General features: G+C 40.6%; 1 protein-coding gene across 1 annotated transcript in view; it reads right to left on the minus strand.

Moving 5' to 3' along the window:
- The window catches only part of RFTN2 (raftlin family member 2), a 66655-nt gene that overhangs the window by 15590 nt on the left and 27480 nt on the right, over positions 1-23585 (minus strand). Inside the window, exons 5-8 of the mRNA XM_044913372.1 lie at positions 22477-22482; positions 21068-21271; positions 13387-13508; positions 11903-12006 (exon numbers count right to left, since the gene is read on the minus strand). Coding sequence (XP_044769307.1) covers positions 11903-12006; positions 13387-13508; positions 21068-21271; positions 22477-22482 — 436 coding nt within the window. The remainder of the gene's footprint in view (positions 1-11902; positions 12007-13386; positions 13509-21067; positions 21272-22476; positions 22483-23585) is intronic.

Here is a 23585-nt window from a genome sequence, read left to right on the forward strand (position 1 = left end):
GAGAATCTAAGCATGGTAGAACTAAGGGGAAGAGGTCTGAAGCCTTACAGAGGGACAGCTGTTTGGCAGGGTGAGTGCCTCACGGTCTCCAGTGGCTCCTGAGGTAATTCTATTTACTGAGCTGGGATGGAATGTTTGCCTCACAGCACAGATTCTGAAAGTATTTGACTGATGGTGTCATTACAGGACTGGAGAGTAGTTCAAATGTCCTGGATGCTCAGAGGTCAGGACCTATGTCTCCTATTCCCTGCAGCAATTTTCATCCAAAAAGTTAACTGAGTAACTTTGTATTTTCCTGCAAGGAATTTAAGAATCTTCAATTTCTCTTTTAGACTATTATTAATAGGCAATCATGCTTTGATGTAACAGAAATGAAGGCAGCTTTTGAGAAACGCTAGATTTACACATAAGCTCTGAAAGAGCACAACCTGTGTTGGTCAAGAGTGTAAGCTGCAAGGATAAGCTCATCAAGGGAATAGTCTGCAAAGATACGAAAACATCCATTAGTTCTTCCTTCCTGAGGGCAGCAGATAATCCCTGGGCCCCTGTTAGCACAAGGGCACAGGCAGCACGAGGGATGGGTCAGCCAGGGCAGGCCTGGGGGGGCTAAGTTCCCTGCAAGCAATGGTGGGGAGCAGCATGAAGGGATAAAAGGGCCCAGACTGGGGAAGGGAAGGAGGGTCATTAGTACAGAAGAAGGACCAGGAGAGCATCATGACTCCAGAGGCCAAAGTCCATGTAGGACCTGGGGCACTGATCCAAACTAAAGGAGATAAGGCAAAGGTCAGATCGGTTGAAGTAGAGTGAAAGGATAAAGCCTCAGTCAGCTCTTGGTTCATACCTAGGATCAGGCAAAAACCAGAGGGCAGGTGTAGACCTAGAAGAAGCAAGAGAGACCACCAGCATTGCTGCTGTCCCTGGGACAAGGGCCTTTTGCTCTCTGTCTTGGTATTACACTCACCTTTTAATGTGGGCAGACACTAGCGTAGGATCTGGGGAGAGTGAGCCAGGGATTGTATTTATAGCATAAGCAGAGGAGTCAGGCCACAGATGGGAGAGAAAATGGGGTTTTGACCAGCTCTACAGCTTCACACTATGAAATGTGCGGACACATCGTTTGTTGGTGACATATTTATCAGAGAGGCAGTCGAGTGTGGGGGAAACAGCACGTATGGCTTTAGAGTCGGACCAACACTGGGTTTGCATCTGAGTGTTGCCACTTACTAGCTATGTGATGCTGAGCTAGTCACCAAGACTTTCTGAGCCTCCTGTTTCTCTTCTGTAAAACAGAGGTGGTGCTAACAATATCAGTGAGGTGGTGGAAGTAAAATTCTTAGCATGGATCCTGAAGCATAGCAGATGGTCAATAAATGTTTCCTTCTCTCTTCCTTACCTTCTTCTATGCCTTTCATATGAAAACAAAAAGAAGACTTTCTATTTGGGTGTTGTTTAAGGGAGCAGGGTTTGCTATGGCATCTACAGACTACCAAGAAAAAGACTGGCTTCCCAACAACAGAAGACCTCATGGACTAAACTAAGAAGGGTAACTTGGATTTGGGTGGTGCTTTTGGTGTACCGAGTCCTTTCCTTGTAAATGAGGACGGTTGTTTCTTATGATAGCTCCCCCCCCCCACTTCTAGAAAGATTTTATTTTTAAGTAATCTCTACACCCAACGTGGGGCATGAACCTACAACCTCAAGATCAAGAGTCACACACTCCACTGACTGAGCCAACCAGGCACCCCTCTTATGATAGCTCTTTAAGGTGGGCACAAAGGTACTATTTTCCCCATTTTGTGGATAAGGAAATTGAGACCCAGAGTTTTTAAGAGTTTTGTCTTGAGGCTCCTCTATTTCCCACACCACCATACTATCTAAAGGAACTCAGTAAAGCCCTGATTACAGAGAAGAGTGGCCTAATTTAATTCCATTCTGACTGGAAAACTTTGTAATGAATGGATAAGCATAGACTATTTTGCAAAAGTTCAGATATTTATGTAGCATCTCCCAAATGTATCATTTCAGCTTATAATGTTTAGGAGTTGTAGTGGAATAATGAAGAAAATAAAGACAAGTGTTCATTTTTTTCCTGGACCAATTAGACTATTTAAACAGACCACACAGGTCCTAGTGTTCGGATGGCAAAAGCAAAGAGAGACAGGAGCAAGATCTTGGCCCATGGCATTTAAGTGCCACATAAAAGGTGGATCATTGAAACTGTGCCTTAAAAAATTCGCCCCATGAATTCAGTTAAGAGTGAACAGCATTACTAAACAAGCACAAAAACAAAATTAAAAAGCAGTTCTATCACAGTTTGATAATATCTTTAGTGACATTTAAACTTTTAGATTGTTTTTGCAGGAAGTAATGAGGACAACATGAACTTGTGCTTGGTCTAATATTTGCTTATGATTTCAAGTATCTTTTTAAAAAAAAAAAGATTTTATTTATTCATTTGACAGAGAGAGAGAGAAAGAGAGAGCACAAGTAGGGGGAACAGCAGGCAGAGGGAGAGGGAGAAGCAGGCTTCCCGCTGAGCAAGGATCCTGATGCGGGACTCGATCCCAGGACCCTGGGACCATGACCTGAGCCAAAGGCAGACACTTAACCAACTGAGCCACCCAGGCGCCCCTCAAGCATCTTTGAAACAGACCTGGAACGCTTAGAATTTATGGGTAGGTGGGAGCAAGTCTTTCTACATTCTTCAAAATATAAAAAAACCAAGATCATGGTTGATGGTCCTGTGTGAATTTTAAGTTGCTCATGTCTAGTCTTGGAATTCCTGCTTGTGGTATTCTCCCACCGGAATGCCCATGACATCACCTCTGCCTCTTTCCAGGCTGCCCATCTTTTGAGATTCATTTCAAGGTGACCTCTTTCAGAAAGTCTTCAATGATCCCTCAACTGAAGAGCAAAACCTCCTTTTTGGGGGCTCCCATGGAACCCTCATATGGAGCTTTACCAGGTCTTGCTGCTGGTACACGTTTCCCTCCTACCATGTCTGAGCTTCCTGAGGATCTTGTCTCCTCATCTTTGCATCTTCCATGTTAATTAACAGAAAGTCCCCTTTCTAAATGGTGCTCAGCAAATATTTGAAGACTCAAAGACTGTATGAAAAGGTGGTCATTTGGTTTCTGTGATAATGTATTGATGTCCAGAACATGCATAAAAAAAAATCATAAAAGTGAGCAAAGTCTTGGAGGTGAAATAAAAGACTTCTTAGGTATTTTTACATTTATGATGTTCACTGACATTTATTATGACTCTTTTAAGCTTTAACTATTCCTTTTCTTCCTCACAAAACCTACCCTTCAGGCACAGCAGCTTATAATAACTGTAGCTTAGAGAATTTTATGTTAATTAGAGACATTAAAATGGCCCATGTTATAGCCAAATTTAAAAATAATTCACTTCTCCTCTTCCCTAGCTGCTTCAGGAAAGGGGAAAATTTTCTTTTTTTTTTTTTTTTTTTTAAAGATTTTATTTATTTATTTGAAAGAGAGAGAGCACATGAGAGGGGGGAGGGTCAGAGGGAGAAGCAGACTCCCTGACGAGCAGGGAGCCCGATGCGGGACTCGATCCCGGGACTCCAGGATCATGACCCGAGCCGAAGGCAGTCGCCCAACCAACTGAGCCACCCAGGCGCCCGGGAAAATTTTCTTAAATGATATACCAAGAAGGGTAAAAGATAGATACATTTGGGGGTGCCTGGGTGGCTTAGTCATTAAGCGTCTGCTTTCGGCTCAGGTCCTGATCCCAGGGTCCTGGGATCGAGCCCCACATCGGGCTCCCTGCTCGGTGGGAAGCCTGCTTCTCTTTCTCTCCCACTCACCCTGCTTGTGTTCCCTCTATCACTGTGTCTCTCTCTGTCAAATAAATAAATAAAATCTTTTAAAAAAAAAGAGATTCATTTGCCTATTTTAAAATTAAAAACTTCTGTTAATCAAAAGACATCACGAAAAGAGTAAAAAGATAAGCCACAAAGAATTAGGGAAGATAATTACAACACATGTAACAAATAAAAGACTGATATCCAGTATATATTAAAAAATTCTTATAAATAGAACTTTAAATGTGGGAAAAAGATTTAAATAGGTGCTTTATAAAAGAAAAATCCAGGGGCGCCTGGGTGGCTCAGTCGTTAAGCGTCTGCCTTTGGCTCAGGTCATGGTCCCAGGGTCCTGGGATCAAGCCCCGCATTGGGCTCCCTGCTCAGCGGGAGGCCTGCTTCTCCCTCTCCCACTCCCCCTGCTTGTGTTCCCTCTCTCACTGTGTCTCTCTCTGTCAAATAAATAAATAAAATCTTTAAAAAAGAAAAAAAAAAAAAAGAAAAAAAGAAAAATCCAAATGGCCAATAAACATATGAAAATGTGCTCAATCTCAGTAGTAACTGGGTAAATACAAATTAAAAGCACACTGAGATCATACTGTATACACACTAGGATGGCAAAATGTAAAAATTTGACAATATTTTTATTGGAGCAATGGGAACTTCATATTCTGTGGTTAGGAGTGTAAACTGCAACATTCCACTTGGACAGAGTTTGGCCTTTATCTAATAAAGCTAAAGAAATGCCCTATGACCCAGCAATTCCACCTCTAGATCTATACCCTAGAGAAGCTCATGGCTGTGTGCACTAGGATCCCTGCTCATGTTCAGGACAGCGCTGCTTGTCATAGCCAACCACTGGAGGTAACCAAGTCACTAGTAAGCAGGATGGATAAAGAAACTGCTACACACAACAACAAGGGTAAATCTCACAAACAATGTTAAGTGAAAGAAACAACACGTTGAGGTATATTTTATATATGTATATCCATATGTATAAAATTAAAGAACAGGCAAAACTAAATTGTATTGTTTAGGTATGCATGCATGAGTGATCAAACTCTTAGGCAAAGCAAGGAAGTGATTATCCTAAAAATTAGGATGTTACCTGTGAGTGAAAGGAGTAGGAAATACATGGGGGTGCTTCTAAGATGCCAGCAACAGGTGGACTGTTTCTTGTCCAGTGGAAATTATACAAGTGATTACAATTACACCCATTTGTGTTTTGTGCACTTCCTACGTGTCTGTTTAAGACAAATTGTTTTAGGAGTACGTGCAATGGTGACATGTGGGAGAATGTTTGTAGATTTACACATGATAAATATGCTCCCTCCCCTTTCACATTTATTATTTGGTAAAAATCAGTCTTGAATTCTTGGGTTTTGAATTAGAAGAGGTCTTTAGGAATTCATTGGCCTGTATTCATTTTTCCTTGAATATATGCTGCACTTTCTTGTTTTTTTTGGTTAAGATTGCCAGAGAAAGGAAATAATTTGTGGTATTCGTACCTTAACTTTCCACATTCTACGCACATGGCAGACATCATTAATTGGTCCCTGCACCCTTTTTGCTAAGCCTGGCTCTAGTCTCAGAATCCTTGGATTTTATAGCATTACAGGCAGCCACTACCAACAGATCAGTGCTGCTACAGGAGATGAAAGCGAGTAATAAATAGTTAGACCTATCTGCCACCAGGAGTATTCTGCTCTCTAAAACTGCTTTTGGAAGATCTGTTCTTTCCTAAAGGTCCCCCTCAGACACCACAGTTTTCACAGACCTGCCCTCCTCCTTCATGGATGTCTTCAAGCATATTCACCTGCCTTATGCTCAACTCTTTTCATTATTGCTTCCTCAAGAAGACTTTTTTAGATATTTTTCCTCTAATTCCCCACATCCCCCATTAGATTTTTTTAAAAGATTTTTATTTATTTATTTATTTATTTATTTAGAGAGGAGGAGGAGGAGCGGGGGCAGGAGCAGAGGGAGAGGGAAAAGCAGACTCCCTGCTGAGTGCAAAATGGGGACTCTCAGATCCTGACCTGAACCAAAGTTAGAGGCTTCCCAGACTGAACCACCCAGATGCCCCATGCCTCCTTCCCCCTTTAAATTTTAATACTAAAGAGGGTCACCTGGGTGGCTCAGTTGGTGAAGTGTCGGACTTTGACTCAGGTCATGATCTCAGGGTCCTGGGATCAAGCCCTGAGTCTGGCTCCTTGCTCAGCAGGGACTCTGCTTGTCCCTCTGCCCCTCTCCCTGCTCATACTTTCTCTCTCTCTCAAAAAAAAAAAAAAAGTATCTTTAATACTAGAGATATGCTGTGTTTGTGCTTAGGTACTGTGACCTTTTGAAGGGCCACAAACCACTGTAGTATCTTAAGATTTCTTCACCTCCTCCCACAACCAATTTTCACTACCCTGGGGCAGTATCACTCCTAGTGTGAATACAGACTGTAGACCTCCACTGCAAGACCTGTCATGATCTGTTCTGCATTAGTTATGTGTGTGTTTTTAAAAGATTGTTTATTTAAATTCAATTTAGTTAACATATAGTGTATTATTAGTTTCAGGGGGAGCTGCATTAGTTATTTGTAACCATGTTGTGTCTCCAACCCAATTATGAAGCCAGAGTCAGTCTCTAGAGTGGATAAAATATTACCGTTTACATACCAGGCACTCAATAGATACTTGAGTTGAACTGAAAGAACATTTTAAAATAAAATGTGAAAATGTGATTCAGTTTGAATACAACTGAGCTGGTTTCAAATGAGTGGCTTATCTGCAACTGCTTGGTCGCTTGTGAAATAAACATACTCTTATAAAAGCTTTCATTTATGGTTCCAAAATCCGTTAGACTAGAGGAAACAGAATTGTTACGTTAATTTATATTTTCTGATTAGTTTTGTATCATTTCATTCATTAATTGCCATGTTTAATGTTACAACTCAGAAATGAATAAATTCTTTTAAAATATGAAATAAAATTCACTTTTTAAAAGCAAAATTATAAGTTTTAGCATGCACCTTTATAGCTATGTGCTTAGTCACAAAGTTCCTTTGCCTTATGACCCTGGTTTGTTTCTCAGGGTCATACTCATATTAGTATGCTTGCGTTAAGAACTAAAAAGAGCACTCCCACAATTTAGCTCCTCCCAACCCCTCCGCCTGACAAAATGTTAAAAATTTAAGTTCAGATGAGGAAGGGATAACTGGAAGTATCTACAGTAGACAAATTGACTATTTTAAAAAACGTGGCCTTATCAAAATGCTGCTCACTGCAAGATTACTATGAGCTTAACTCTGAATTACACCATACTGTTTCTACAGAATTTAAATTAGAAAGGGAAGAGAACTGCATTAAAATGGACCAGACATGAAGCCCTAGCCTTTCCCTCAACTGTGTATAAATATGCAGCTTCTGCTATGGCTGCCACTTGAAGGTTGAGAGGAAATCCCTGGGGCACTTAAGTGCCTCAAATGACTATGTAGACTTCTTGTGCTTCTGGGCTGTGGTGACCGCAAGGCTGTGGAGCCTTTTCTGCAGGGGCTGCAGAGAACGCAAGACAGAGCAGGGCCCCCAACATCACAGCGAAAAGATAATTTTCTCTTCTTGTTATTCAGATCTTGTTCTTAAGGACCAGACTTGTTCTGTATTCTCAGAACAGTATAACTTGATTCACTGTACCCGAAAGACCCTGTCTTTAAATTCTGTCTTCTGAGATATGAGGGTGTACACCTTTCTTTTATATTGTGTTTCTAAAATGCTTTCTCTCTCTGTAAGGCTGTAATTCAGTGTTTCTGAAAGTACATCACAATCACCTTGGGTTCTTGTTAAAATGCTCCTCCCCCACCCCCATCCCTTTCCAGATTATTATTCAGGAAGAGGGGAATGACCCTGCTGGTTCGAGGTAGCCAAACAGAGGGAACTTGGGCTCCTCTTACATTTTATTCTGGTGATTATTTTAAGGTCAGCAATATTAACTGCTAGTTGGGCTAATTTGATCCTCTACCAGATTTGCCCTAAGAGTTTAATGTCAATTTTCACCTTGATTTCTCGAAAAGAAAATAATTGGGCCCATTTGTATAATCACATAGTGATAATGATTAAGAAGGGATGCTGGCAAGTTTTCACAGCTGACAACAATAACCCTGGAATAATGTAGTGCTATCCGATTACCACATTATGATGTTTCCATGGCAATGTCGCTTTAAACGGTGGTATGATACTGCCTACGATAATGAAGCAACAACCTTAGTGTAAGGACACACTGGGAAAATATTTTTATGCAAACTAGTAACAGAATATAATTGAGTAATGAAAGAAATGGAAGGGAAATACCTTATGTATAGGCAGTTCAAGTTATAGTTTAGGTGACAGAAGAGTGGGAAAAAGTTGAAATTGCTTAAGACACTATTGTTGTATAAAAGGCAAAAATATTTAAGGAGGAAAATTTTTACTGGAAAGGGTTCTAAGTCATGTGGGCCCCCCAAAAAAGATCATGACAGATACTGGTTTTTCTGGGTGTGGGTATACTTGTAAGTCTGTATCTTTATAGTATTATTTACTTCTGTTCCTTTATTTGGCTTGTAATCCTCAGTGCTGATTTAGTATATAGTGAACTGCAGTATTTACATTTTCTGAAATATCCTGATTTAGGACAGGTTGAGCAATCACCCTTGCATAATTGGTTTCAACTTCCTCGGGATTTTGGTTCTGCTAAGGGATTAGGTCCCATAAAATAGCTCTAATTTTATGGTCTTGCTTAATCATCATGACAATCCAGTAAACCTGATATTATTGTGCCATGTTCCAGCTGAGGAAAATGAGACTTAAGGAGTTTAGGTGACTTCCCAGGGTCACATGGCTAGTTCATGGTGAAGCTGTAATTAAAATGAGATCTGTTTTTAGTTCACAACCTGGATTCTTCTTCTAGTTTTAGAGACAAAAAAACTTTCCGGCTCTATCATCTCTCTTGACCAAGATGAACCGTATGTAGTATTTCTCTTTATATTTAAAGATGACATGGCTGACAATGAGTACTACCTTTGTGTGTACTGAAGCAGCTAAGACAAGCATATGATTGTCACAGAGAGAGCGTATTTGGACAAGAATAAGAAGGCAGAGGATTAACAGGTTTTATCAATAATCTTTGTTACCAGATAATAACAATGAACTTTCACCTTCATCCTAGGGCGTCTACCTTGCAGGCACCTAGAAGGACCCAAGTTACAAAATGTAAAGGAACAAAATAAATATCAATATTACACAATGTTCCTGGCATATGGAAGAACAGTAGACATTGTTCTAGTGTGCCTTGTTGCATAAGGGCGATTATTGTTAAAAAGTATTTTTCTACTATTTTCTATCCAGGGTAAATAGCAGATTCTAAATGGGGATCTGTTAAATGGTTACAATATGAAGATTCCATCCAACTTTGACAGTTTGTATATTCTTCTTTTTACTGCTCCTATACAACCTGTACTTGCCTAGGTACATAAGTTTGACCTGCCTCAACCCGAATGCAAGCCTGGTTATGTACTAAATTTAAGCTTAACCAGCCATAGTCTCCTTCAAGACACACTATATATAGTTTCACATCTTTTTATTAATTAATTTTTTTACTTAAAAAAAATAACCATAGATATGTGTTCCTTGTAAGAAGTCAAATCACAGAAAATGTATAAAGACAAAGTAGTCCTGTCCCCCATCCATAATTCCAAGAGCTGACCATTTACTAGAATTTGCTGTATAGCTTTTTAACCTTCACACACACCACTCCTTTTGATAGACATTTATATTGTGTCCAATTTTTTGCTCTTACAAAGTTGTTTAATGAGCAGTCCTGCAAGTGGCCTTTTTGCTATTTTAATTACACATAAAGATGAGCCTTCACAAGGAGGGCCTGAAAGTCCAACTCTGACCCCATAGTGCCTCAAGGGGTCCTAGGGATACAGGAGAAGCTGGGATGGTGGGGTGGGGAGTGGTGCTACCTCTGCTTCAAAACCCAGTGTACAGCCACTCCTCATTCCACCGAGCCGGGCCTTCTATTCACTGGGGACAGCCTGTGACCTTATGCAGTTCGACACACAGGACAAGGTGGTCAAGTCAAGTGTGGCTCCGGGTTCTACCACCTTCTCCCTTCACATTATACTTGAGACCTCTTTTTTCCCACCTGGTAGGCTAGACCTAATCAGTGCCCAATCAGTCATTCATACCATCTTAAGAAAATATTTTTAAAAATTTTATTTTTAAGTAGCCTCCATCCTCAACATGGGGCTTGTACTCAGGACCCTGAGATCAAGAGTCACATGCTCTACCGACTGAGCCAGCCAGGTGTCCCCAGAAAAATGTAGACTCTTGAGAGCAGAATTCCTGAGTGAATGGGAGGGAGGTGATAAATATATTTTTCACTGGGGAAAAAGGAACATGAAAGGTTCAAAATTTAGAGTACTTTTAGGAAGAGCTAACTGTAATGAGCTAGATGACCCCCTAAATCATACACCTATGAGAACCATCAAAAAGGGATGAGAAGGCCACGTACACAAATTATTCTGAGAGGGGTGGGGAGTGGACTAGACCAATGCTTGGGCATGACTGTGAGGGGTAGAAAGGCAGGGATGAGGAGTTCCTTTCTCACTACCTTCTGCAAAATTCCTCTAATGTTAAGGAGCTTCAGGGGCTTGTGAAAATGCAGATTCATGGGTCTCACCCTCAAAAGCTTCTGACTGTTCCATTGAGGTGGGCCTCCAGCCCTTGTATGTGCATAGGCTCCCCAGGTGGTTCATACTGCTTGGTATGAAGACCGAATCTTGAGAATTACTGCTGTACTGTGACCTGACAGGAATGTCACAGATTTAAAATGTTGGGAAATAACGCTTCAGGGAGTTGTCACTCATAATTTGAGAACAGTTACCAATAGATCTTTGAGAAGAAAAGCAGCTTAATTGCTTACTTCTAACCCCTCCGTTTAAAGCTTGAGTGTCTTTACTCTGTATCAACCTTTGTCCCTCTCCCTGAAGAATATGTGGTTTTATTATAAAGCCATGCCAATCTAATGTTTTAAAATTTGGGGGAAGTTGGGATACTGGACAGGGGTATATTGCTAAGCTGGAAAAACCAGAGAAGGTGGGAGGGTGGGTAAGACTGAGAAAGGAGGAGTTGCCACCTCGAGCTGCACCTGACAATTACTCAGTGTTAACTGGTCGGTCATTGAGGCTGTGGAAGGGGAAGGCCACTGGGACTGTGCTGTCCTCTGCAGGCAGCTGTGGCCCAGGCAGAACCTCGTTGGCACTCAGGCATTTTCTGGAAGCCAAGAAGATAGAGGGAACATCGCTGAGTCCAGGGAATAGCAAAGCACTTTATACAGAAGACTTAATTGGTTTCTCTCTTTCTCTCTCTTAAAAAGAAAAAAAAAAAAGGTGTGATTCACTTTTTCCTTCCCAGGAAAGGAAATAGGGAAGGTCAGCAAAAGGAGAAAAGGAAAGGTTGGTATTGGTGAAGTAACGGCATTTTGGTTCTAATGTGCGCACTTCATTTGAGTGGAAACAGCGAACAGGTCTGTGCTGGGGTGGGGGGCAGTCAGCCACCTTCCTGGAGGGGAGGAGCAGAGACCGCAGCCTGTGCTTCCGCATCCAGGCCTCGCTGGCCTGCACTGCGTCCTGACCCTGGCTGTGCACTCTGGTGAGGGTGGATTTGCACACGCAGTGCTGAAGAGGAGGACAAAGGGTCTACAGAGGGGGCTGAGTTGTTCTGTTTGCTGATTGACCTCTCCTCAATCTTCCCTCTAGGACCAACTGGTATCTTGAGGGACCCTGAGCTGGGAGCCAGTCTCCACGCCCCAGCCTGGCTCTGCCCTGTGAACGTGAGCATGCCCCCCTGGGAAGGAGATGTTGTAGCTTGTCCATCTGTAACTTGAGGGGATTAGATGAGCTGATCTCCCAGGTCCATGAAATCAGATTAGAAGTTCAGTGAAATGCTTTTTGTAGACATTAAATAAGGATTTGTTGAACCGAGTTATCCAACAAACGAGCTATGTTTTAGGATTAGAGGCGCGTTTGTGAGGATCCTTTGGCCTTACCTGTCATGTCGTACTATAGGCGTAGGTAACACGCTTGTCAGGAGCCATCCAAACTCAGCCAGAGTGTGCAGCAGAGGGCCGTAGTCCGTTTTGATCTCACAGCCCTGCGTGAGTAAGCATAAGAGCTCATACTCCTTTTTTTTTTTTTTTAAAGATTTTTTTTATTTATTCATGAGAGAGAGAGGCAGAGGCAGAGGGAGAAGCAGGCTCCCCGCGGAGCAGGGAGCCCGATGCGGGACTCGATCCCAGGACCCTGGGGTCATGACCTGAGCTGAAGGCAGACGCTTAACCGACTGAGCCACCCAGGCGTCCCAGAGCTCATATTCCTAAGGGCAAAGACCACCAGTTACACGGGTGATTACAATAACGGGTAATGGCTGTGACAGTAAAGGGAGTTCACCCTCCATGAAATACAATTTCACCAGCTGCACTCTTCCTGGGCTTCATTTTCTGCTACCTGCTGCCTTCTAACCATTGAACCAAGGTAGAAACACTGGGGATCAGAGTGGAGAGAGGTTTCCATATGGTTCTCCAGAGTTTGGACCTCCCTTCTGTCTTGTTCCCTTGGCTTTGCTCAGGCATCAGACTTTAAGGTAGGGGGCTCGGGAATCTGCCTTTAAAAAAGCTCCTTGTGATTTGGATCCAAGTAGTTTATAGACCACAGTTTTAGAAACACTGGTCAAGGGACTGGGAAGTGAGGACAAGAGTTGGAAGTGAAGATGGGGGAGTGAAAGGTAAGTAGGGCTTAGATGCCGAGTCACCTCCCTGCTTTTTACTCACTTGGAATTGATTTTTACTTGATGTTTTACCTCTATCCCCAAATCCTTTCCTCCCCCTCAGTGGGATTTCGAGTTTCTTTGAAAATGAGCTATGCCTCTCTCTCTGCCCTTATCAGGCCAGAAAGGCAACGGTGTCCCGGAGAGAGCCTGTCGTGAGGGCCTCACACACACAACACATCTGAATTCAGAGGGCACGACAGCATCAGCCATGTCATCTCTGATTAGGAAGGACAAGGCTGTGTGCACATATCTGGCCTGGCGAGAGAGAGAACACCTTTTGGACATTTTTGCCTTTGAAAGTCAATTCACAAGGTAAAAACAAAGTCAGTCACATTGGTTGCTTGGAGATAAAATGGTAGTTGTTGACTGAGTTTTTCTCAGTTTCAGCCAGTTGTCATGGCATGTGTAAAGAGAATCTCAGGGCCAGGGAACTTTACTTAGGATTAGAATGTCAACTCTTTGGGAGTCTACTGCTATCTAGATATAGGTAATTATTTTGCTATCTTATAATGAAGTTGAACATTGAGTAAAGGAAATCAACTTTTCACAAATCTGAACAAAGTTTGTTTATGCATTTGTGATGAAATTCTGAACCCTGCACAGACACGTGTTTGAAGGATACTGTATGTATTAGGCAATGAAGATCTTTATCATGGAAAACTAAATATAAAATTTAAGCTAAATTGTCAGAAAATTGCGGCTTACCTCAATAACGGTCCATTGTTCTACTACGATGGCATCATTTCCTTTCCTAATGGAACCTGGAACGCCAGAGCCTTCTTCTTCGTAGATAAAGAATCCTTCCAAAGATTTAGGCAAAATGTCCCCTATGAGGAAAAGGATACAATCAAGAAGAGTTGCAAATACTGAGTGTTTCTTAAGTTCATTTAAATCCTTAGATAACCCTTTTAGTAAGCTGAAAAGCATATAAATTAATAGGCACTTGTTTTGGCTGAATCAACAACAACCTCCTCCTTCTCATTGAAGGTTATTATTATTATAATTTTTTGGGGAAAGCTCAAGACAGGTTTGCACTTCACTGAATTAAAATCACGCTGTAAATATGAAAACTACAATAACAAAACCAAGATAAAATAATATTGTACAATGAGAAGCAAGTGGATTTCCTAAGCCTAAAAAGCATCGGGAAATGACCTTCACCTTGAAATCAAATTTTGGTTTCCAATCTGTATGTTTATGCATACTAATTACACCATTAAGAGAGAAAACATAAAAAATGTTAATCCTTGAAATTACAGGTGTGATATTAAAACTAAGGTAAGGTAAGACCACTTCAAAAACTATAAACACAAAACAATTCTTTACCTCCATGATGCTTTAAAAAAATAATAAAAGAATGGTAACAGGAAAATCCTAAACAGAAGTCATTGTCAAAAGAATTCCTGCTGGGAAGGAAGTTTTAAGGGAGGGCCTCTCTGACATTTTCTTGAATAGCTGACAATAACCAGCTGGTGAAAACTAAACTGATTTTATGGACGTTCTTTTGTCTCTTATTTTGCAATAGGAGACAATTTTCCCATGGTCATGTGCTGGTTAAACATTTTATTTTTTTATACTGTACAATGTCGCATCAAAGTCTCCCTGGTGGACAGTGATCTAAATTATAACCTACAAAGTTTTCAAGTGATCTCTTAAGTTTAAAGATAAAAAAGACAAACATAATTTCAATGTAATTTTTAGTTCTGATTTTTATTAACAGGCTATAAACTTTAAGAGAAAATCCTTATTATTATTATTTACATCATTTACAGTTAGGGCAGATCGAAGAATTTACATTGTTCAGACTGGTTCCCAAAAACCCAGTAAAGTTTAATTTACTAGTTGGAATTACAGTATTTGTATATGTTCCATTTCCTTTAAATGTACTTGTCCACTGTCACACCCAAGTGACCAGTGGAAGTAAACCTTTCTGATTGTAAGTTTAGAGCATCAGAAGACCATCTATAAAACTATGTATGCCCCAAGTCCTTTTTTAGCATGGGGGGGTATGAATTTTAGAAATAATAATATGCTGTGATAATTATATAATTATAATCTGCCTCTTATTTACTTTGGGATTATATAATGTGAGAACCATCGGTTTTGTGGCTCTGTGCCTGTTTTCTTGTTTTTAGTATTGGGGTTCCCTAGTACTTCTAAATTTCTTTTGGTTTAAAAGAATGAGAGTGTGGTATAGATTCATACAATGCAATACTACACAAGAATAAACAAGCAAGACTCACTGCTGTGTAGCAACATGGATGAATTTCAGATACTATGTTGGGCAAAAGAGGCCAGACACAAAAGAGTACATACTGTATACTTCAACCTATGTGAAGTTCGAAAACAGGCAAAACTAATCTATGTGGTGGATGTCAGAATAATGCTTACTCTGGGTGGGAGGATATTGACTGGAAGGGGGATGAAGTGGTTTTCTGGGATGATGGAAATGTTCTGTACCATTTTTTCCCCCTCTACATTCCTCCCTCCCAGCTTTATTGAGATATAACTGACATATAAAGAGATGTTTCATATCTTGAACATTTGTGTTCTATTCAGCTGTACACATAAGATTAATGTACTTTACTATATGGATATTATACTTAGGTCCCTCCTTCTCACTTCAGAGCTCCTAGAGCTCTCGCTGACCTTCTTGGGGCCCATGCCAATCCCCAGAGCCACTGATGAAGGATACTTACACGGAGAAAGTACTTATATCTCCTGAAAAATTCTCCCTAACAGAAGTGGTGGCAAGTCAGGGTGGCAGGGAAGGTCTCATGGAGAGTGACTGGGTGCTTGGTGTGTTAAATCTTTCAGGTAATGCGGTGAGGTGATAATTCTGAACAATTACTTAATAACTGTTCCTGAACAGAGTCACTTCTTAACATTACACATCCCAGAACTTCCCACCCAGTATGCCTTGGCCCACTGGTATGCTGAGAACCGGTTATAGAAGTGCCAAGAATAGGGTGCCCCCTCCTGCTCAGAAAAGCTTTATCCTCTTATACCTGTATGCTTTTCTATGTGTGCATAATGTGAAAAAGTTACAAGGCATTGACCTGATGATGCACTGCCTCTTAATTTTTTTTTTAAAGCCAAATACCACCAATAGCAAAGGGTAGTATACCTGTATCCTTGAAGGATGGTCTCCAAGTACAGTGTGAAGTGATTTGTAGCAAGAATAAGGTTTCTTTAAAGTCTAATGTTGTATCTTAAAATTCGTGCAAACCTTGCATTTTCAACTATATTCCTATTATGTAAAAAAGTACAGTTCTCCATCTCCCCATCTTAAATAATATTGACATTCTAGGAAGAGGTTTATCCTGTGAACCTTTGTACTCCTGAGCACATGGCTGCATACCCCCAGAGTACTTGGATTCTGATTTGAGAAGCACAAGCTTAAAGGACATGTGCTCTGACACATTCATTTCAGCTACATATGACATTGACATTTCTGTAAATGTGAGGAAAGGTAACATTCCATTTTAGTATTTTTGGTCCACGTGTCATTTTTGGCATTAAACTGCCTAGAGATGGGCCTGGGACCATCTCTGAGAACTGGAGAGAACATATATAAACTCTTACCTCTTCTACCTTGTCTGGAGCCATTCTCTCTTCATACCCTGCTCCAGAGACACAGACCTTTTCCCTGATCCTCTTTCCTGCCCTAGGGTTTTTGAACATCTGGGGGTGTTTCTTCTGCCTAGAATGGTCTACCTCTGGCTCTCGAATGCTGGCTTTCCAGTCTCAGTGTGATTGGTGCCTCATCAGGCGGGACCTCTGGACGTCTCCTTACAATGTCATGTTGGGTAATGTCACAACACTTCTCTCAATTTTGAAATTAGTCATGTATGTTTCCATACCCATTGCTGCCTGACTGCCTTATGCCACAAGGCCAGCTTTTTGAGAGTAGGGAATATGTCCATTTTGCTCATCATTGTAAACCCAGTGCCTGGCATAGGGCCTGGCATATACATATACGTGAAGTGAATTAATACATGTTTCTTTGTCAGTACTCTACCCTATTCCTCATTCTGTTACAGCTTGCCTGCTACCTCCACACAAGCATTTTTATAGGGGCGAAGAGATCGAAATGAATTTAAGTCTAAAAATTCATAAAAAACAGTATGTTTTTTATGTATGTATGTAGCCTTAAGATGTGGGTGTACTAAAGGTGGGAAGAGACTATTCTCTGACATCGATGGGGGCATTTATAGGCTAGTAAAGTATGGGGACCTCATGGGTGGTGTGTGTGTGTTTTATACCAGCTGGCAAAGCTGCTCATCTCAGCCCATGCCAATGGCCCACTGGATCTCTACACATTCTGGTAAAATAAAGGGTTTTGTCTTTGTTGGCTCAACTGGGGAAGCCTGTTGAGGGTGAGGGCCCAGCAATGCTGGAGAAGGTCAAATGCAGGAGGCCATTGCAGTGTGAACCCTCAGGCTGCAAGAACAGCAAGACGGCCACTGGGTGCCTCTCCTGTGGGGCTTTTTGAAGCAGGAAAGGCTTGGAGAGTGCGTGGGAAAGGGCACTGAAGAAGAATTCACAATCTCACAACCTCTCCACTATGACCCCACCAAAGGAGAAAACTTTTTAAAAGTTTTGTTCTTCCTCTCCCTCTTTCTAGAGGAAGATATTTTATAAAATGAGATTTATGGAGTAATGTATTTAAATGTCTGTGCAATGTCTGGTTTTGTACTTCTATTCTTCATGATAGGCTGACTTCTGACAACATTCTGGAAGAGGATGGAAGCAAGACAAAACAAAATACACATTGTCCCCCATGTGCTTTAGTTGTCAGGCATCAACTGTCCCAGAACAAAGCAACCAATTCAGCCCTGCTTCCTCTGACTTGCTTCTCACAGTGACAGAGGCATGGGTCACAATTTCCCCTCTGCAGCTTCCCTGTGTACTCGTAGGGAAGTCCAGAGTGACACACCCAGTTGCCAGACCCCACAGACCGTGGTGGCTCGTTAGGGCCTTGGCATGGCCTGGAATGTAAAATGTCTAATGAGACATTCCAGAGCTGCTGAGAGGAAGAGATTCTCCCCTGGGCTCTCTAAATAGCTTCTGAGGCTTTGGGAACAAAAGCCCTACAGAGCCTCTAGCTGGCAACTGCTGGGGCTAATTTTATTTTCACCAGGCAAAGCCCAAGGCAGGGATGCCTGAAATGGATTTTGAAAGGAGTATTTTTCGTTTTTCCTTCAGCAGTTGGTCACAAACCAAAATTTGAAATGGCTCCAACTTAGACTTTTTGGAAGGAAGAGAAGGAGAAAAAGAAGAGAGAAAGAGAAATACATGAAGCATAAACTGATCTCTAAGTAGGTGATCCATATGAAAAGTACTGTAACTGCACAGTAAGCCACAGGAAAGAAAACTAACAGCAGAAAATAAGCTCTGGCAGTGGGTGAGGCACTGTGGAGTCATTTTGTACATACTATATTTTATTAAATTTTCACAGCAGTAAAGTAGGGAATATTTTTATTCGCCTTTTAGGAAAATGTGGCTCAGTAAGCTCCCTAACTTCTCCAGATCACCCAGCTAATAAGCAGAGGACAGGGAATTTAAACCCTGGTCTATCTGATCCTAAAGTCCATGCTCTTCTTATTAGATTTTGCTGTTTCCATAAAAGACCGACTTGGGAGAAGTTTCTAATAACCAAAAATACTAAGGGATATCTGTCACGCACCTGCTATGGGCTGTGTGTTACGGGCCATATTTCTGGGTGTTCCAATGGGCTAGATCCTTACTCTTGGTTTCTAGTTAAAAGAACCTATTGGACCATGATTCTTGATAATTTTAAATAATTACCCAAAGTCTTTAGTTCTATTAGTTAAGGTATCCCTGATTTAATGATAGGCTGATTTTCTTTTTTTTCTTTTTTAAAAGTTTTTATTTAAATTCTAGTTAGTTAAACATGTAGTATAATATTGATTTCAGGAGTAAAATTTCGTGATTTGTCACTTATATATAACACCCAGTGTTCATCATAACAAGTGCCCTCCTTAATACCCATCACCCATTTAGACCATCCTCTGACCACCTCTCCGCCAGCAACCCTCAGTTTGTTCTCTACTTGAGAGTCTCATGGGGCATCTGGATGGCTCAGTCAGTTAAGAGTCTGCCTTCGGCTCAGGTCATGATCTCAGGGCCCTGGGACTGAGCCTGCATCAGGCTCCCTGCTCAGTGGGGAGTCTGCTTCTCCCTCTCTCTCAGCATCCCCCCACCCCCACTCATGCTCTCTCTCTCTCTCTCTCAGATAAACAGATAAAATCTTTTAAAAAAAGTCTCTTATGATTTGCCTCCCCCCTCTCTTTTTTACTCTTTTTTACTCCTTACCCTATGTTCATTTGTTTTGTTTCTTAAATTCCATGTATGAGTGAAATCATATGGCATTTGTCTTTCTCTGACTTATTTTGCTTAGCATAATACCCTCTAGCTCCATCTAACATTGTTGCAAAAGGCAAGATTTCATTCTTTTTGATGGCTGAGTAATATTTCATTGTGTATATATACCACATCTTTATCCATTCATCAGTTGATGGACATTTGGGCTCTTTCCCTAATTTGGCTATTGTTGATAATGCTGCTATAAACATCGGGGTGCATGTGTCCCTTCAAACAGTATTTTTGTATCCTTTGGGAAATACCTAGTAGTGCAATTGCTGGATTGTAGGGTAGTGTTATTTTTAACTCTCTTCTTTTTTTTTTTTTTTAAAGATTTTATTTATTTGACAGAGAGACACAGCGAGAGAGGGAACACAAGCTGGGGGAGTGGGAGAGGGAGAAGCAGGCTTCCTGCTGAGCAAGGAGCCAGATGCGGGGCTCGATCCCAGAACCCTGGGATCATGACCTGAGCCGAAGGCAGACGCTTAATGGCTGAGCCACCCAGGCGCCCCTATTTTTAACTTTTTGAGGAAACTCCATACTGAATGATAGTCTGATTTAAGGATAATAAGGTATATTGAGATCTTATCTTATTTGCTTTTTTGTTCTTTCATCTAACCTCACTGAGGTAATTAATTATCCTGTTTTTCATAGACTTCATCCTTCTTAATTTATTTTTCAAGTCTCCTAACTATGAATTTTTCTTCTCTTTTAGCACTAATCTCTTTTTAAAAACACTTTCCCTAGAAAGTAATTTTTGGCAAGTTTTGTTTGTTTTTGTGATAGACATGAATGATTACATATTCTATTGTAACTAAAAGAGGAAGGCTAGGGGAAGTTGAAAGATAAAAGGAGGCAGAAATAAATAGAGTCAATATCATTTTTGAACCAAAGATTATTTTTCTATACAAATTTTAGAGTCAGATATAGACTGGAGTACATGGTAGATAGTGACCAAAATTGGGATAGTGTATAAGTTTGGACAGTAACTGTCAAATGCAATTATAATCCTTCTAACTGGGCTGTTATAATACATCTTATTTGGAAAATCCTAGTCAATCATACAGTGTTTTGTCTATTCCTGACAGTTACAACCCAGCAGCAAACATTACATTATAATTCTACCACACATGATGGTTAAGCTTGCATCTATCTATCTCTATCTATCTATCATCTATCTATCTATCATCTATCTATCTATCTATCATCTATCTATCTATCTATCATCTATTATCACAATCTCTTTATTATGATTCATAGTGGGAATTCCCACTGGGAGCCTCTGGAGCATCAGCTCCTTCAGGAGTGAAGGCTGAGCCATGGGGAGGAGCATGCAGCTGCAGTGATGGGAAGACAGGGCTTGGGGATGTTCCCCTCAGCTTACTGTCAAGTTACCTTCCACAAAAAAGAACATAGGAAAGGCATGAGGGACCAGAGGGCATTGGATTCTCCAGTTACTTAGTGTTCTCAGAGCCCCCCTCACAAGCCTGTGTTTGGCTGGAAGACAGATCATAGGTCATGTCTTCAAGGAAGCTAAGCTTGAAGGCCTTTGTTTCACATGGATATGGAAAGGCCTTGCTGCTTATACCTTGATGTTCTCATCTATGGGCATGCCAACCCATGCCATACAAACTGGAATGTGATTAGGCTTCTTAATCACTGGTCCAGACCAGATGTGACACACTGTCCAAAATCTGGGTCATCAGGACATGTGGCTCAGAGGGAAGAAGTTTTTCCTTAGTGCTAGTTGGGTCTAGTGGAAATTCTGTCATCTGTTTATTTTCTTTCCTTTCAAGGTTGCTAAAAGCAGTGGCAGCAGGAAAGCAAGATAGTTAAGCTTTTAAATTAAAGCTACATAGCTGTGTAATAATTGGAATCTAATTCCTAGTGAATAATACCTGTCCTTTTAGCCACTGATTTTGAGAGGCAAAAACATTTGCACCAACTCTGACACAGGTCAAATTCTTTAGTTATCAATATATCATAATATAAAACTTACCTTTAGATGTTTCCCAGCATACAAAAGAATCAATTAAAGACAAGCCTTGTTTATAGTAAAATGTAGTTAACTCCAGCCAATCAGCATCAAGTGTACTAATGACAGATCCTTTTCTTGTTACTTTCATTGACAGGATGCCTTCCTGATAGGTCCAACAGGTTGATTCATCATCAAAAACATTGAATACTGTATACAACTTGTTATCTGGGAATAGGTGTTCAGAAAGAAGAAAAAGTATTTATTTATTCATTTGTTGAAAAGATTCCTAAAATTTTTTTTATTACTCATGTATTTCAAGGAAACAGACAAGCATAGAGAATAATAAAATTACCTACCACTCAGCTTTATTAAATGTTAACCTTGTGCCTTGTTTCCTTTAGACTTTTTTCCAGGAAATGAGAAATGGATGTAGTTGAGACTCACTTTGTAGTCTTCCCTAATCCAGTTCTCCAGAAATAGCTACTATAATGATTTGGTGTTTATTATTCTCATTCTAGCTTTTACTCTTTTAATGCACATTTATATACCCATTAATATATATTATGTTTTGCAGTTTAAAAAACTTTTAAAGAAGTATGATATTGTATATATGCATTTATAAATTGATTTTTTAAAAAGATTTTATTTATTTAAGAGAGAGAGAGAGCAAAGTGGTGGGGGGGAGGAGCAGAGGGAGAAGGAGAAGCAGACTCCCTGCTAAGCAGGGAGCCCGACCCGGGGCTGGGGGAGGGGGGAGGATGGCCTCGATCCCAGGAGCCCGAGATCATGACCTGAGCCATGGTGGATGCTTAATTGACTGAGCCACCCAGCCGCCCCTACAAATTGATTTGTTTTTATGCTTGAAGTTGAATTAATACATATAGACCTTATTCATTTAGTTAAACTGCTACATAATATTCCAGTTTATTATTCTTCTGTTGATATATTGTTTCCAAAATTTTGTTATTGTAAGCATTATTCATGTCTCATATTTGGGAGTGACTCTAGAATACATATTTAGACATGGAACTGAGGGGTCATATCTACTAGTTTTCCATAAGTTGGCAAATTCTTAACTTGGGGAGTAGTCTATGGACCCACCTATATGGTTATGTTTAGGAAGTCTAACACCACTTGTATTGCGCAAGTACTTGGGGGTATGTATGTTATGTGCATTTTAAAGAAAGATTTTATTTATTTATTTATTTATTTATTTAGAGAGTGCTCGAGTGGGGGGAGGGGCAGAGGGAGAAGGAGAGAGAGAGAATCTCTAGCAGACTCCACACGGAATGTGGAGCCAGATGCAGGGCTCGATCTCATGACCCTGAGATCATGACCTGAGCCAAAAACAAGAGTCAGATGCCCAATGAACTGAGCCACTCAGATGCCCCTATGTGCATTTTTCTGGATTGAGTCTCCATGGATTTCACCAGATTCTCCAAGGGGTCTTTTGTGTGTGTCTCCCCCCCAACCTCATGCTGCCACCATCCCACACCTGCACACAAAATTAAGAACTATTGCCATAGAGAAATTTTTAAGAAGTATATGATTTATATTAAGAAGTTTATTATTAAGAAGTATATGATTTAAGAAAGTGGAGTCTTATTATTATTATTAAGAAGTATATGATTATTATTATTAAGAAGTATATGATTATTAAGAAGTATATGATTTATATTATTAAGACGTTTATTATTAAGAAGTATATGATTTAAGAAAGTGGAGTCTAGGGTCGCCTGGGTGGTTCAGTCAATTAAGCGTCTGACTCTTGATTTCAGCTCAGGTCATGATCTCAGGGTCGTGAGATCAAAGCCCTGGGTTGGGCTCTGCACTGGGAGTGGAGCCTGCTTAAGATTCTCTCTCTGCTCCTCCACCTGCCCTCTAAAAAATTTAAAAAATAATTAAAAAAAAAAAGTAGAATCTAAAGATTGATAATTAAGTTAAGTAGCATATTGGATTTAGAACTTAAAAGGACTGGAAGTAAACACCTGATCTAATCAAAGTTAGGATGGGAACCGGCAGGAATTTAAAGGTAACATTGCGTGGAAGATAGCAAATAGGTCTCTGACCATAGCTCCAACAACTCTTTTGTTTCTAAAATGTTTACACTGCAGGAAAATCAGGATGGTTGTTAGCTAGGGAGCTGGTGAAAAAATGGGATGGTGGTGGTGGTGAGGAGGGGTAAGATGATGAATTAGAAAATGCTTCTGGTTTGTTCTTAAAAAGACGGTGCTGACCGTGGTTGAGTGGGTCTCTGCCATCCTCAGAATGCTGAGCATATTTCACTACAACCTAGAAGGCCAATGTACGTGTGTGCAGTGTGTTACACGAGAGTGTGTACTACTACTACTACTTCTCACAACAACCCTCTTTCTGTGAAGAAATTGAGGCAGTCTGACTCCAGAACTCTTAATTCTAAGGTATGCATCATCTTTGACTTTCTCTAGTAGTGCTTTTTAAAGCATGCCTGAAAAGGTAGCAGAAAACTCTGAGCAGGCCAAAATACATGAAAAAGTAGTCTCAATTTCTTGGGAGGAGT

The sequence above is a fragment of the Neomonachus schauinslandi genome, chromosome 3 (genome assembly GCF_002201575.2).
Source record: "Neomonachus schauinslandi chromosome 3, ASM220157v2, whole genome shotgun sequence".
NCBI classification, from domain to species: Eukaryota; Metazoa; Chordata; class Mammalia; order Carnivora; family Phocidae; genus Neomonachus; species Neomonachus schauinslandi.